At 43.4% G+C, this 14,286-nt stretch overlaps 1 protein-coding gene across 2 annotated transcripts in view; it reads right to left on the bottom strand.

Moving 5' to 3' along the window:
* The window catches only part of kntc1 (kinetochore associated 1), a 154,493-nt gene that overhangs the window by 82,365 nt on the left and 57,842 nt on the right, over positions 1-14,286 (bottom strand). For both annotated transcript variants that reach the window (XM_068055050.1, XM_068055051.1), the window contains exons 30-35: positions 13,816-13,950; positions 9,675-9,791; positions 6,650-6,722; positions 6,501-6,568; positions 4,677-4,963; positions 3,281-3,453 (exon numbers count right to left, since the gene is read on the bottom strand). In XM_068055050.1, coding sequence (XP_067911151.1) covers positions 3,281-3,453; positions 4,677-4,963; positions 6,501-6,568; positions 6,650-6,722; positions 9,675-9,791; positions 13,816-13,950 — 853 coding nt within the window. The remainder of the gene's footprint in view (positions 1-3,280; positions 3,454-4,676; positions 4,964-6,500; positions 6,569-6,649; positions 6,723-9,674; positions 9,792-13,815; positions 13,951-14,286) is intronic.

Raw genomic sequence — 14,286 nt, 5'->3', positions numbered from 1 at the left:
GTGCCAGAGGACTGGAGAATTGGAGAATTGGAAATGTTACATTATTGTTCAAAAAAGGGTGTAAAGATAAGCCCACCAAATACAGCCCAGTCAGTCTAAGCTCGATGGTGGGGAAGGCTTTAGAAATGATAATTCGGGTCAAAATTAACAGTCACTTAGACAAATGTGGAATAAATAAGGAAAGCCAGCACAGATTTGTTAAGGGCAAATCACGTTTAATTAACTTGCTTATGTTTTTTGATGAGGTAACAGAGACAGTTGATGAAGGTAATGTAGTTGATTGGTGTACATGGACTTTGAAAAGGCATTTGATAAAGTGGCACATAACAGGCTTGTCAGCAAAGGTAGAGAATAAAAAAGGGACAGTAGCAGCATGGATACAAAATTGGCTGAGTGACAGGAAAAATAGTTTTTTCTGTGAACGGTTGTTTTTCGGACTGGAGAAAGGTATATAGTGGGGTTGCCCAGGGGTCGGCGTTAGGACCCCTGCTTTTCTTGATATATATTAATGACTTAGGCTTGGGTGTGCAGGCACAATTTCAAAATTTGCAGATGACACAAAACTTAGAAGCATTTTGAACTGCGAGGATAGTGATAAATTTAATGCAGAGAAGTGTGAAGTGATTCATTTTGATAGGAAAAACAAGGAGAGGCAATATGAAATAAAGGGTACAATTCTAAAGGGAATGCTGGAGCAGAGGGAGCTGGGGGTATAAATCATTTCACAAATCATTGAAGATGGCAGGGCAGATTGAAAAGCAGGTAATAAAGCATCAGGGATTGTGGGCTTTATAAATAGGAGCATAGAGTCCAAAAACAAGGAAGTTATGATAAACCTGTATAAAACACTGGTTTGGCCTCAACAGGAGTACTGTGTCCAGTTTAGGGCACCACACTTTAGGAAGGATGTGAAGGCATTAGAGAGGGTGCAGAAAAGATTCACAAGAATGGTTCCTGCATTGAGGAACTTCAGTTTACGTAGACAGATTGGAGAAGTTGGGGCTGTTCTCTTTGGAGAAGAGAAGATTAAGAAGTGATTTGATAGAGATGTTCAAAATGATGAGGGCTCTGGACAGGGTAGGTAGGGAGAAACTGTTCCTGTTGGCAGAAAGATCAAGAAGCAGAGGACACCATTTTAAGGCAATGAGCAAAAGAAGCAATGACGACGAGGAAAAACTTTTTTTACGCAGTGAGTGGTTAGGATCTGGAATACACCTCCTCACAGTGTGGTGCAAGTGGATTCAATTGCAGCTTTCAAAAGGGAATTGAATAATAACCTGAAGAGAAAAAAAATTGTAGGACTACCGGGAAAAGGCGAGGGAGTGGGATTAGGTTAGTTGCTATTGCAACAAGCCAGCAAAGGCACAATGGGCCAAATGGTCTCCTTCTGTGCTGTGACCAGTCTATGATTCTAAGATGTCTCACGTTCCAGACCATTTCTAGTAAAAGGTACGTAAAGCTTTATCAACAATTGATCGTCAGTAAGAGAATAAAACCCTACTACAGTTTCAGAGCAGATTGCAGATCAGATTCCAATTGGGGCCCCAAGCACATTAATTGTGTCGAAGATTTTTTTTTTTACAACCAAAGAATAATTACCCCCATCTTCTTAAAGGACCAGAGCTCCTGCCCTTCCTCCACTCAACAAGCAAAATCAGCTTACAGCTGAATGTGAAACATATCATTTTCCCTTCAATTAAGTATATCACCCCTGACTTCGCTTGTCACTGAATTTCTCCATTTCTGCCATAAGTATAGACTGATTTGTTTTTCCAGCGGGAATGGTGATTGTAATTCAGCTTATTTACCCGAGATGAGGCAAATTGAAATTGTTTCTGCCCTCACCCCACCCACATTTCAGCAAGGGTTCACAGGCTATATTAATTCCTAATCCCTGGGAACAGTATTGCTAGAACGTCACTATTGATGTCAATGCTAAATGAACAGTCTTCCATTTCACTTTCTGTACTACGTTTATAACTGCACAGTAGAACAAGGGATTTTGTTCTCCTCTGGTAATATATCTTAATATTACAGAATTTGTCTGCACATCCAACTACTAATTCTGAAAATACTTTATTGGACCTCCAAATATCATTTAAATATTGGAGATTCTTTCTTTGTGGACTATCATCCCCTTACACATTATAAAGAATTTTAAATATGAAAATTCATGGAATACAGAATTAGTCAAACCAAAATCCCTACCATGACAAACAGATATAAATTTTGAAATGTGACAAGTCAGAAGTGTGATGGAATACTCTCCACTTGCCTGGATGGGTGCAGCACCAAAAATGCTCAAGCTCAACACCATCCAGGACAAAGCAGCCCGCTTTATTGGCACCCCAGTCACAACATTCACTCTCTCCACCACCGATACACAGTGGCACCAGCGTGTATCATCTACATGATGCACTGCAGCAACGCACCAAGGCTGCTTAGACAGCACCTTCCAAACCCGCAACCTCTACCACCTAGAAGGACAAGGGCAGCAGATGCATGGGAGCACCACCACTTGCAAGTTACCCTCCAAGCCACACATCCCCCTGACTTGAAACTATATCGCTGTTCTTTTACTGTCAGTGTCAAAATACTAGGACTCCCTTCGTAACAGCACTGTGGGTGTATCTACCCCACATGGACTGCAGCTGTTCAAGAAGGCAGCTCACCACCACCTTCTCAAGGGCAATTAGGGAGGGGAATAAATGCTGGCCTAGCCAGTGACGCCCACATCCCATGAATGAATAAAAAAAAGTCTAGTCGCTGTCAGTAAACTCAGTTTTATCCTTAACAATTAGAATGGGGGTGGATACAATGAACTTCAACGTTAAATAATTAAGGAAATAAACCAATTTTTAAAATTAGGAGTTAGTAATTTCTCAGGTATGTTGTCGCAATAGGTTTCCATTGCTAAAATAATTTTGACACCAGAACAACGACTGCTTAAATAAAATAAATGCGTTCGAGCAAAACACAAGCATCATACTTTATTTTTCCAAATTAAAAAGCAAACACACACTCATTAATTCCTACAATTAAATTCTCAATTCCCCCTTCCCAAAGACTTGCAGGTGATAGGTAAATTGGCCGTTGTAAATTGCCCCTAGTGTAGGTAGGTGATAGGGAATATGGGATTACTGTAGGGTTAGTATAAATGGGTGGTTGTTGGTCGGCACAGACTCGGTGGGCCGAAGGGCCTGTTTCAGTGCTGTATCTCTAATAAAAAAAAAGTTAAAAATCCAAAGATAAGAAATTGAACATTTGAGCAAGAAATTACCAATGCTGCAGATAGTGGTGGCTTGAGAGGCCAGTTCATAAATAATAGCAGGCAAATTCATTCCAGTTGGAATTATCATGGGAACGTTAGCTTCCAACATTTGACACAGTTTCTGTGCCACATGGAACAATACTTGACCAGTCTGACTGTTTTTGTGCTGTCCATACAGCTCACTGTAAATAGAAAAGGAAGTCACGAGAAAACAAAATTTGTAATAACTCAATTATGTTTTAAAAACTTTTTACATATCCTTCATTCTAATCCACCAGACATCATTCCATGACTAACAAGGTTGCAAACAGTACTTTACAAATAGTCATGAGAGACAGATCAATTCATTCACAACATAGTGGGCTGAATTTTGTTCAGCTCCCGACATCGGGCTCCATGGTGCAGATGGAAGATCAGAGTGGCAGCAGCCCACCACGGAGCCGGACGCCGGGAGTGCGGGGCCCAATCTTCCTGGCGGCAGCGAGGCTCCATGGTGGCTCCCCCACTGTTCGGTGACGAGACTTGACTTTAAATATTTAAATAAACTTTATGGATACATTTAAATACAATTCCCCACAATCTTACCGTCAGATGATTATGATTATGATTAGAGATACAGCACTGAAACAGGCCCTTCGGCCCACCGAGACTGTGCCGAACATCAACCACCCATTTTATACTAATCCTACACTAATCCCATATTCCCAACAAACATCCCCACCTATCCCTATATTTCCCTACCACCTACCTATACTAGTGACAATTTATAATGGCCAATTTACCTATCAACCTGCAAGTCTTTTGGCTTGTGGGAGGAAACCGGAGCACCCGGAGAAAACCCACGCAGACACAGGGAGAACTTGCAAACTCCACACAGGCAGTACCCGGAATCGAACCCGGGTCCCTGGAGCTGTGAGGCTGCGGTGCTAACCACTGCGCCACTGAATCTTCAGTGAGACGGGCGGCACTCGCGCCTTCAATTTCCCGTCTAGCTGGCATCATCAAGGTGGGGAAGGGGGGAACTCAGGAATTTTACTGTAATGGGGGGGGGGGGGGGGGGGGGGAGAAACAGGGTCAACTCTAAATTTTTAGTGGGGGGGGGAGGGAAGGGGTGGCCTCTGCACTTTGTGCAATTGTGGGCGGGACGAGGGTGGGGGGGTGAAAGGGTGTCTGCGCAGACAGCTGACACTGTTCATGGTGCGCCGAGGCCGCCCCCGCCCTGCATGTTTAAATGAGGCGCTGCGCTGAAGATCGCAGCGGCGTGCTGGCTGCCATTTTTTTCACTCGCCATTGCTCCCAGTGGCGAGAATACAGAATTCAGCCCAGTAACTCCCTTTCCCATAAGACTGTTCAGCCAAGCCCAAATAATAAATAGCTCATATATCTATGTTTCCATAATACTTACCTGCAAATGTTCACAGCCTCTCCTATATTCCCATCAGAAAGTGCCCTCAATGCAAGCTCTGATACTACATCCTGCTCCAAATTTTCAAACAGAAGAGACAGTTTATATAGCTTGGTCTTTGTAGGAATCTTCACATTGAAGTTTGAGCCACCAGTACAATCTGAATCCTTTTGTGACTTTGAATTAGACCATGTACTTGCATATGCTTGAATTTGTCCTTCATACAATTGCAAAAGCATTTTGGGATTCTCATATTCCTTCAGTGAAATAAATACATCAAAATACTCCTGCAAACCAAGGATGAAACATCAGTATTAATTAAAAAATAAGCATTAAAATATACAAAATTATAGTATGTTTCAAGTATCAGCCTTGGCTCAGTGATAGCAGTCTCACGTCTGGAGTGGGGCTTGAACTCATGACCTTCTGATTCAGATACTTTTGCACATTGTATAACCTGACATTTCAGTGCAATTCTGAGGAACTGCTGCATTGTCAGAGGTGCTATCTTTCAAATGAAAGATATAACCAAGGTTCTTGGTCTTGTTGCTCAGGTAGATATAAAGGATCCTATGGCACTTTTCGATGAAGAGGAATTCAGGTGTCCTGACCAATAGTTATCCCTCAAACATCATCACTAAAACAGATTATCTGGTCATTTATCATGCTGCTGTTTGTGAGACCTTGCTGTGCACAAATTGCCTTCGCTGTACCCCTATGTTATAGCAGTAACTTCACATCAATAATAATTTGTTGACTCTGAAGCAGTTTGGGATATTCTGAGGTCATGAAAGAACAACTTCAGGAATGCAACTTCTTTCATTTTTTTAATTCCATACATGTTTTAGAGTCAGAGTTATACGGCACAGAAACAGGCTCTTTGGCCCATCGTGTCTGTGCCGGCCATCAAGCACCTAACTATTCTAATCCCATTTTCCAGCACTTGGCCCGTAGCCTTGTATGCTATGGCGTTTCAAGTGCTCATCTAAATACTTTTTAAATGTTGTGAGGGTTCCTGCCTCTACCACCTCTTCAGGCAGTGTGTTCCAGATTCCAACCACCCTCTGGGTGAAATTTCTTTTCCTCAAATCCCCTCTAAACCTCCTGCACATTACCTTAAATCTATGCCCCCTGGTTATTGATCCCTCCCCTACAGGAAAAAGTTTCTTCCTATCTAACCTATCAATGCCCCTCATAATTTTATATACCTCAATCATATCTCCCCTCAGCCTTCTCTGCTCTAAGGAAAACAACCCCAGCCTTTTCAGTCTCTCTTCATAGCTGAAATGCTCCAGCCCAGTAAACAAACAGAACTGCTCGAACGCCAACATAGCACTATGCAAAATAGAATTGCCTAAAATTGCAGGCCAGATCACTAGATTATTGCAGCAACCTCCATGCTAAATAGCACTGGTTTCAAGATATTGTGAATAAGAGCGCCCAAGATTGGAGTGGACAGGTCATCAACACCATCAAACAAAACTTTCACTTTGGGCACCCAGCATCAGACTCCACACATAAATTAGCCATGGCCAGCACAAATGAATGGCCCTCTGCCTGCATCAACATTGTACCTTAACTTCAATGATGTACCTTAACCTTAACTGAAACATTACGTCCTACTGTATTAGTTTTGACTACTTGCTATATAAACCATCCAATGGCCTCCAAGTGAGATTGTGCTGAACTCTGGACAGTTTTGTTTAATAGGCTTTGACAACTAGAAATTTGGTAGAGATTTTCAAACAAGACTTTATTTCAATATTTGATTTAGTTGACCCAAATACTCTGATGGATACATTCAATGTATTACATAATAATTACCTGTAAATTTGCAATAGTTTCAAATTTATTTAAAAGGCTTTCATATGTTTCCTTTTGCAAAGTGCTTCCTGCCAAAACAAAACATTTTCAGCATTATTGCAATGCAAGGCCAATATTAGCGAAAGGTGTTAAGAACGCAGAAAAATTACCCTTTTGATTCCTCAGCAAATATTTAATAATCTCCACCACTGTCTTTGCAACTGACACCAGATGCTTTTTCCACTGAAATATAAACATCATCAGATCAATTGACAGAATCCATACATTGTTATGTACACAAATACTTTTAGAAGAAACAGTCTAAAAATTCGAGCCAGACCTGTCAGGAGTAAAATTAGGAAGCAATCAAGGGACTGGATTTTATGCACCCGCCGCCGGGAGCGGCAGTGGGCAAAGAAAATTGCTGCCCAGCACCACCAACTTCGTGCTGGCCCATGTTAATGACCTAGTCGGCCTGCCCCACAAATCACGTGGAGGCGGTGAGCTCTCCGCCGGCAATGGCATCAGCTGCCTGTGCACAGGCGCCATATTAAAAGGGCAGCGGGCTAATTTAAATTTTTAAAGTTATACCCCCCACAACTGTACTGATTAAAAATCTGCCGCTCCTTTCCCACCCCCCATTATCAATAAAATTCATTATTTCCCCTCTCCGCTCCCCCCCACCACCACCCGACAAAACACTTATCTTCCACACTTGACCGTTCCCACCACCCCTCCCCCCACCACCTCCAAATTGAACAAAGTGCACAGGTCACCCCTTCCCACCATCTCCTACACTAACAATATAAATTTGACCCCGTCCCCGACCCCGTCACCCCTTCCCCACCACTGCAGCCCGACCATAAGATTGCAAGTAAGTTTATTTAAATGTATGCATTCTGGTCGTTTAAGTATTCAAAGCCAGGTCCCATTGCTCAGCGGCAGGAGCTGCCATGGAGCCTTGCCGCTGCCGAGAGTGGACCCAATGTCGGGCTTCGTGGCGGGCTGCTGCCGGAACAATCTTCCGCCACCCCCCGCCACAGAGCTCGACATCGGGAGCTCTGTAAAATCCTGGCCAAGGAGCAGTAGAAGTTCGGAACTCTTCTGCACACAGCAACTGATGCTTGAGGAACGGTTAATTTTAAATCTGAGATTGATAAGATTTTTGTTAACCAAAGGTATTAAGGGATATGGGGCAAAGACAGATATATAGAGAAAGGTCACACATCAGCCACAATGTCATTGGCTAGCAGAAATTGCTTGATGGTCAATATGGCCTACTTCAGGCTGTCTATACTTAGTTTAAATGATAAAACAGATTTTCCCGACAAAACAAAAATCAGATCAAGATTGTTATAACTCACTTATTTTGTGTCACAATATAACAGAAAAACACATCTTACAATGTTTAACATAGTTTATAAAATATTGCTAAAATCAAAAGACTAATATAATGCAGAACAATAGCATAAAAGAATTTTTCTAATTCACATTTGCTTGTTGGCACAAAAACTAATGATCAAGTACTCTGCAATGGCTCAATGACATCTAAGCCATATTGACAAAGAAGGGCTCATATTTGAATTGTATTGAGTTAGCTAACAACAGTCAGAACAGCAGTAGGGGATGTTACAAATAACTTCAGCAACCCATGGCAAAATCAGCTTGGATTCCACCTCCTGATCATTAACTAGCAAACCTTTCAGGAAGTATATGTGCATTGCTATTGCATGACGACAGCATAAGACTCAAACCTGAATTAACTCATCTCGTTAGCCAAATACTGTGCCAATGCTTATCATCAAAGGTCAGATTGAATAATGGTCACTTGAGCAAGTTACCAGAGGGTGGTTATTGCTCATGGAACCATATCCAAAAAAGAAGCCAATACCTTCTAGGGAAAAAGGAAAGGACACCAGTTTCTAGAGATAAATCCTTTTTTTTTCCCTTTCCTTTTTGGCCTCCTTGTCTCGGGAGACAATGGGTAAGTGCCTAGAGGTGGTCAGTGGTTTGTGGAGTAGCGCCTGGAGTGGCTATAAAGGCCAATTCTGAAGTGACAGACTCTTCCACAGGCGCTGCAGGTGAAGTTGGTTGCCCGGGCTGTTACACAGTTGGCTCTCCCCTTACACTGTTGTCTCTTTTCCTGCCAACTGCTGATTCTCTTCGACTTGCCTCTATTCAGCCCCGCCTTTATAGCTGTCCGCCAGCTCTGGCGATTGCTGGCAACTGGCTCCCACGACTTGTGGTCAATGTTGCAGGACTTCATGTCGCGTTTGCAAACGTCTTCAAAGTGGAGACATGGACGGCCGGTGGGTCTGATACCAGTGACGAGCTGTACAATGCGTCCTTGGGGATCCTGCCATCTTCCATGTGGCTCACGTGGCCAAGCCATCTCAAGCGCGCTGGCTCAGTAAGGCATACATGCTGGGGATGTTGGCTGCCTCGAGGACTTCTGTGTTGGAGATACAGTCCTGCCACCTGATGCCAAGGATTCTCTGGAGACAGTGAAGATGGAATGCGTTGAGACGTCGCTCTTGGCTGACATATGTTGTCCTCGCTGCCGTAGAGCAAGGTACTGAGGACACAGGCTTGAAACACTCGGACTTTTGTGTTCTGTTTCAGTGCGCCATTTTCCCACACCCTCTTGGCCAGTCTGGACATAGCAGTGGAAGCCTTTCCCATGCGCTTGTTGATTTCTGCATCGAGAGACAGGTTACTGGTGATGGTTGAGCCTAGGTAGGTGAACTCTTGAACCACGTCCAGAGCGTGGTTGTCGATATTGATGGATGAAGCATTTCTGATGTCCTGTCCCATGATGCTCGTTTTCTTGAAACTGATGGTTAGGCCAAATTCGTTGCAGGCAGCCGCAATCCTTTCGACGAATCTCTGCAGACACTTCCGTGTGGGACGTTAATGCAGCATCGTCTGCAAAGAGGAGTTCCCTGATGAGGACTTTCTGTACTTTGGTCTTCGCTCTAAGACGGGCAAGGTTGAACAATCTGCTATCTGATCTTGTGTGGAGGAAAATTCTTTCTTCTGGATAAATAGCACCAAAATAACGATGTATGAAATGATATTCAATCTGGGCTTTCCTTAATCAACTTGAATATACCTTTATAGCCAGAATTTTCATCTAATTTCGTCAATTAGAAACACAACATGATATTTCCTAAGGAATTGTCATCACGATCTTACCTCAGGATCATCAGGTTGGTTTTGGATTTTCAACTGTGCCCAAGTGACCAAACGCATTACGGTAGTCTCAGCTTCATTCAATGGAAGAGACTTCAGCAAACTGAGGCAGTCATCTCTCTTTTAAGAGAGGAAAAAGGCAAACATGTTCATTCATTACTTTTTTACCAAAAATTATAAAAACCCAGATGAAGAGCTAAGGTTAATCATGTGCAACATCAAATTTGGATAAAGCAGGAGAAAAGATGAGGGAATTTAGGAAGTAGATTATGTGACACATAACTTGGATTTTAAAAGCCTGCAGACTGGAGGAGAAAGGGAAGTTCAAGAGTCCTTAGCAGAATGAGACGAAGAAAATTCTGCACTGATATACAAAAATACATGTTTAAAATATAGTATTTCCTTGAAACATATTTGAATCAGGTCACCTTCCCTAAAAGAAGTTACTTGAAGGTCCTAATATATACTCAGAATAACTAAGGTAATAATCCAGAATTCTTCTCCATAATATCCACTGTCATTCCATCCGGGTCTACCGTTGACTTGCATTTATTGCTGTCTTCACTTTAACCTATTCCACCACTTCTGTCAAACTCGCATAATCAACATCATGTTGATATTTAACCTAAGATTTTATATCCACTTTACTCTTCACTTGGCAGTAAATTCTTCATGCAATAACTTGATATTTACTTCAGTGGGCAGCAAGTTTTTGATTGAGCAAGTGATCATTCACTTACTGACATGTTAAGTTTTCTCTAATCCATTTGATAACAGCTGTATCTACCATAATTTTTCTTTCAGTTTTGCATGCTGTATCTTAGCACAGGAATTAAAACAATTGAGTTTAGACCTTTCTCCATAACTCTCTTCTGGCGAGGCATATTTCCTCGAAACCGATAACCAATTTGTTGTTGGCTGCGTTTGCTGACAATGCAACCACTAGGTGGTGCAGTACTTGCACATGCACAAATGCAGGCTCTTCAACTGGAACGACAGTGTCTGCGCCGTTCAGGCAGCTGCCAGGATTAAAGATGGCGCTGCTCGATTTATCATAGGAAATGCTTATGGCTGGATCGTTCTAGCAAACTAACCTTACATCAGTTGGATGGAAGCCCAGTAATATGCTACTATGTAGTTATAGAATACTAACTGTAATCATTTAATATTCCAGTAATCCTATTAAACACAAAAGGAATTTTATGATTGAATTTCCATTGCAAGATAGTGAATTGTCACCCAGGTCGAAAATCGGGCGCAGTATAAAATGTTCTACCAATTCGTTATTGTGCTTCGTTTATATGACTGACCAGGATTGATTTCACCCAAACGCAGCTACTAGCTCCCACCCCACTGGCCGCTCTCCCCCCTCGGCAACTCGCTTTCTGCCCCTTCACCACCACCCCACCCCCACTCACTGCTCCCCCCATGCCCCTGGCCGATTGTTCCCCGCTCCTCGCCACCCCGCTCTCCAGGCGCTCTCTCCCTGCTTCGGCACCTCCCTCCCCGCCCAACCACTAGCTCTAGGCTGTGCAGTTTCCATCCTCTTGGCCACTCGCTCCCATGTTTCATCAGTCACCAGGCGCCGTTCAAAAAAGCAAGGCGGGCCGCAAGGGGCGACCGGGCGACGTAGGATCGAGTGGCCGGGAGGAGGGAAGCGGCACGGCCTAGAGCGAGCGGCCGGAGAGCGGGGTGGCGCAAAGCGAATAACAATCGGTCAGGAGAGTGGGGGGGTAGCAGCAAGGTCTGGAGAGAGCGGCTGAGGAGAGGAAGCATCGAGGCCTGAAGTGAGTTGCTGAGGGGGGACAGCAGCTACTGGGGCGGGAGCGAGTGACGAGGATCAAGCTCCAGCCTCAAAGTCTCCCATTCAGCCGCTTCCTCCAGCCGAGTGGCAGACTGGATACCCGATAACGCATTATCGCGAATGCGCGGAGATCGAGCAGGTCAGGATACGCGATGATGTTGACGCTGCGCAATGACGTCAACCTGCGCACATGCCACTTAGTCCTGGTAGGATGTAGCTGCGCATGCGTGCACTTGGCGCACTCTGACGTCAGCGGACCGCTGGGTTATCGTGAATCACTTTGTTTGTTGTTGTGCACATCATGTGGCAATTTCTCTACCATTTTTTCTGAATTCTGCAATTCCCTCCAATGTAACTTTATATTGGCAGATCTAAACTCTCATCAATATTCCATCAAACTTTCTGCTACTACCTATGAATTCCTTTCATTCAGAGCTTCATCCCTCTCAGAGATATGGGCCGGAATTTTATGATGGACGGGAGGCCCAGCCCACTGGCAAAAAAGTCCAGAATGGACCCGCCTCCACTGGGCCAGGGGAGCCACGCCATGATTTTACACTTCCCAGGCTTTGGGTAGGACTTCCACCTCTCTGAGGAAGGAAGTCCCGCTTAATGGAGTTGCTGGTCAATCAGTGGGCTGGCAGCTCTCCGTCCAGCAGCACCACCGGGAACGACGGCCACATCATCGTGGAACAATCGTCTGGGCCCCACGAAGCAATGGGAGGTTGGTTAGGAGGAGTGGGCAGGGGAGGGGAGGGGGAAGAGTGCTGTGCAGTGGGGGGCTGTCCTCTGTGGGGCATAGGGTGCCCGATCACAAAGCCGCCCCCACACCTTCTGCCCCCACAGGCCGCAGGAAGGCTGCCAGGTTTTACCTGGCGGCATTCTGGGGCCTTTGCCGCCCAGCCGCTGCTGGTAAAATACTAGCGGAAGCGGGAGGAGGCTCTAAAGTGGCAGTTAATTGGCCACTTAAGAGCCTTGATTGGTTTGGGGTGGGCAGGCAGTGTCTCGTCACCGCTGCCCCATTTAAAATTGAAGTGGGTGTGGAACGCATCGGGAATGGCACCCAACCTCCAACTCAAATTTATTGCTCCGCCACCCACTAGCCCATAGTCGGGGGGTGGGGGGGCGTAAAATTCTGGCCATTACTTCAGCTAGTCTTTCCTTCTTTCAGAGATCTTTTGCAAGTAAAATATGAATAATCTTGACTGACTTAATTCTTCTCTAGCTCTCCCAACTTGGTCACCTCTTGTCCAGATCATACAGATTCTTCAGGAGTAAAGCTGCTTTCTTCTTCGGGTTACAAACAGCCAGGTGTTTATTTTGTAGGTGCTTCTCCAACCCAATATTCATTTGAAATTTAGCAGGGTATATTCTGCATATTCCAACACAATGGTCTAGGAACACATTTCACACAACAGTATCATACTCTATTTTCCCACATTGTGTATTTTGAAGTATAGCCATGTATATCATGTTTCTTTTTCAGATTCTCTCGTGGTACAGATTTTAAGTGGGCTTTGCTGCACACATAAGAAACCAGCCAGGTTATAAGATACTGTGTTGTTTTAAGGTGATATTATCACCACTTTTTGGAATAATTTTATTGGTATATAAAAAACCTTTAAAACTACTTCAAAATGCTTCATCTTTCCAAAGTCTACGTTCTGAATTTGTCTCCACCAAAAATTATTAAAATTCAAATTTATAAAATTTTAATGTAGGAGCATATAAAATTTCCACCAGTAAACATATATTCACAGGAAAATATATCTGATATTGTTTCAATGACCAAAGTCAGTTTCTTAATCTTTTGCTAAACATACGTCCATCCCTGTATACAAAACAATGATGTGTTTCAGGCAGGCAAATGAATGAAAAGAATAATGAACCAATTCCTTTATCCAGATCAAAATATTTTAAAAGGGAGGCATTGCCATCATCTGGCTAGGCTACTACTCACCTAGGCCCCAATCAAATTGGACAGTATTCCACATATTTGAGGGGAAAAAAAAGTTTTATCTTGTTCTTGAGTAGAGACAATTATCCATGCAGATCATTACTCACAAAACCTGGACCTCCATACAGAATTTTGGATGTAGGTTTCCTTGACAAGTCAGTTAGCCATAAAATATATAGCAGACAGCATGACTCGGAAGTTCAACTTGCTATGACTGAGAAACATTTGAGTGTAATAGTTACTCTTGGTAATTGTATTTCATCTCGTTTTTGTTTATATATGCCTACATAGAATTTAGCAAAAAGTTGTGACCAGTAGACTTCCGCACCACCCCGCAGCACCCACCCCCCACCCCCAGAACAAAAATGTGCAGGAATACCTACTTTGTCATTAGATGCCAGATGTTTTAGGTGGAGAAAGTAAACTTCAGCTGGGGTCAGTAGGTAGGCATGAACCACTTTCAAGGCATCATCCAACGATGATGGCAGGTCCTGTTTCAAGATGAACTTTACCAACCACTGATCAAAAGAACAGGTCACAGCAATCAATGAAAAACAAGACAAGGTGGAAGTGACATTCCTCTTACTAAAAATAAAAATACTTGAAAGGACACATTAGGTGTCGGATCGAGGCAGCAGTTATTTGTTTCTTCATGAATACGGTCCTAAAAGTACAATGTTTAGGATTTCATACAGCACAAAAATAAATCCAAAATAAAAGTAACATGCAGAAGTTTAGACTTAGTTAAATACTTTCTGACTGAAGGCACACAATGGCAAATAATAGAAAAAACACGGGTCAATTAAACAAATTCTAACAAACTGAGCAGCTTTACGTAGAAGAAAAATGTGTAC

The sequence above is a fragment of the Heterodontus francisci genome, chromosome 23 (genome assembly GCF_036365525.1).
Source record: "Heterodontus francisci isolate sHetFra1 chromosome 23, sHetFra1.hap1, whole genome shotgun sequence".
In the NCBI taxonomy this organism is placed as follows: Eukaryota; Metazoa; Chordata; class Chondrichthyes; order Heterodontiformes; family Heterodontidae; genus Heterodontus; species Heterodontus francisci.
This window is presented reverse-complemented; position numbering and strand designations above follow the sequence as displayed.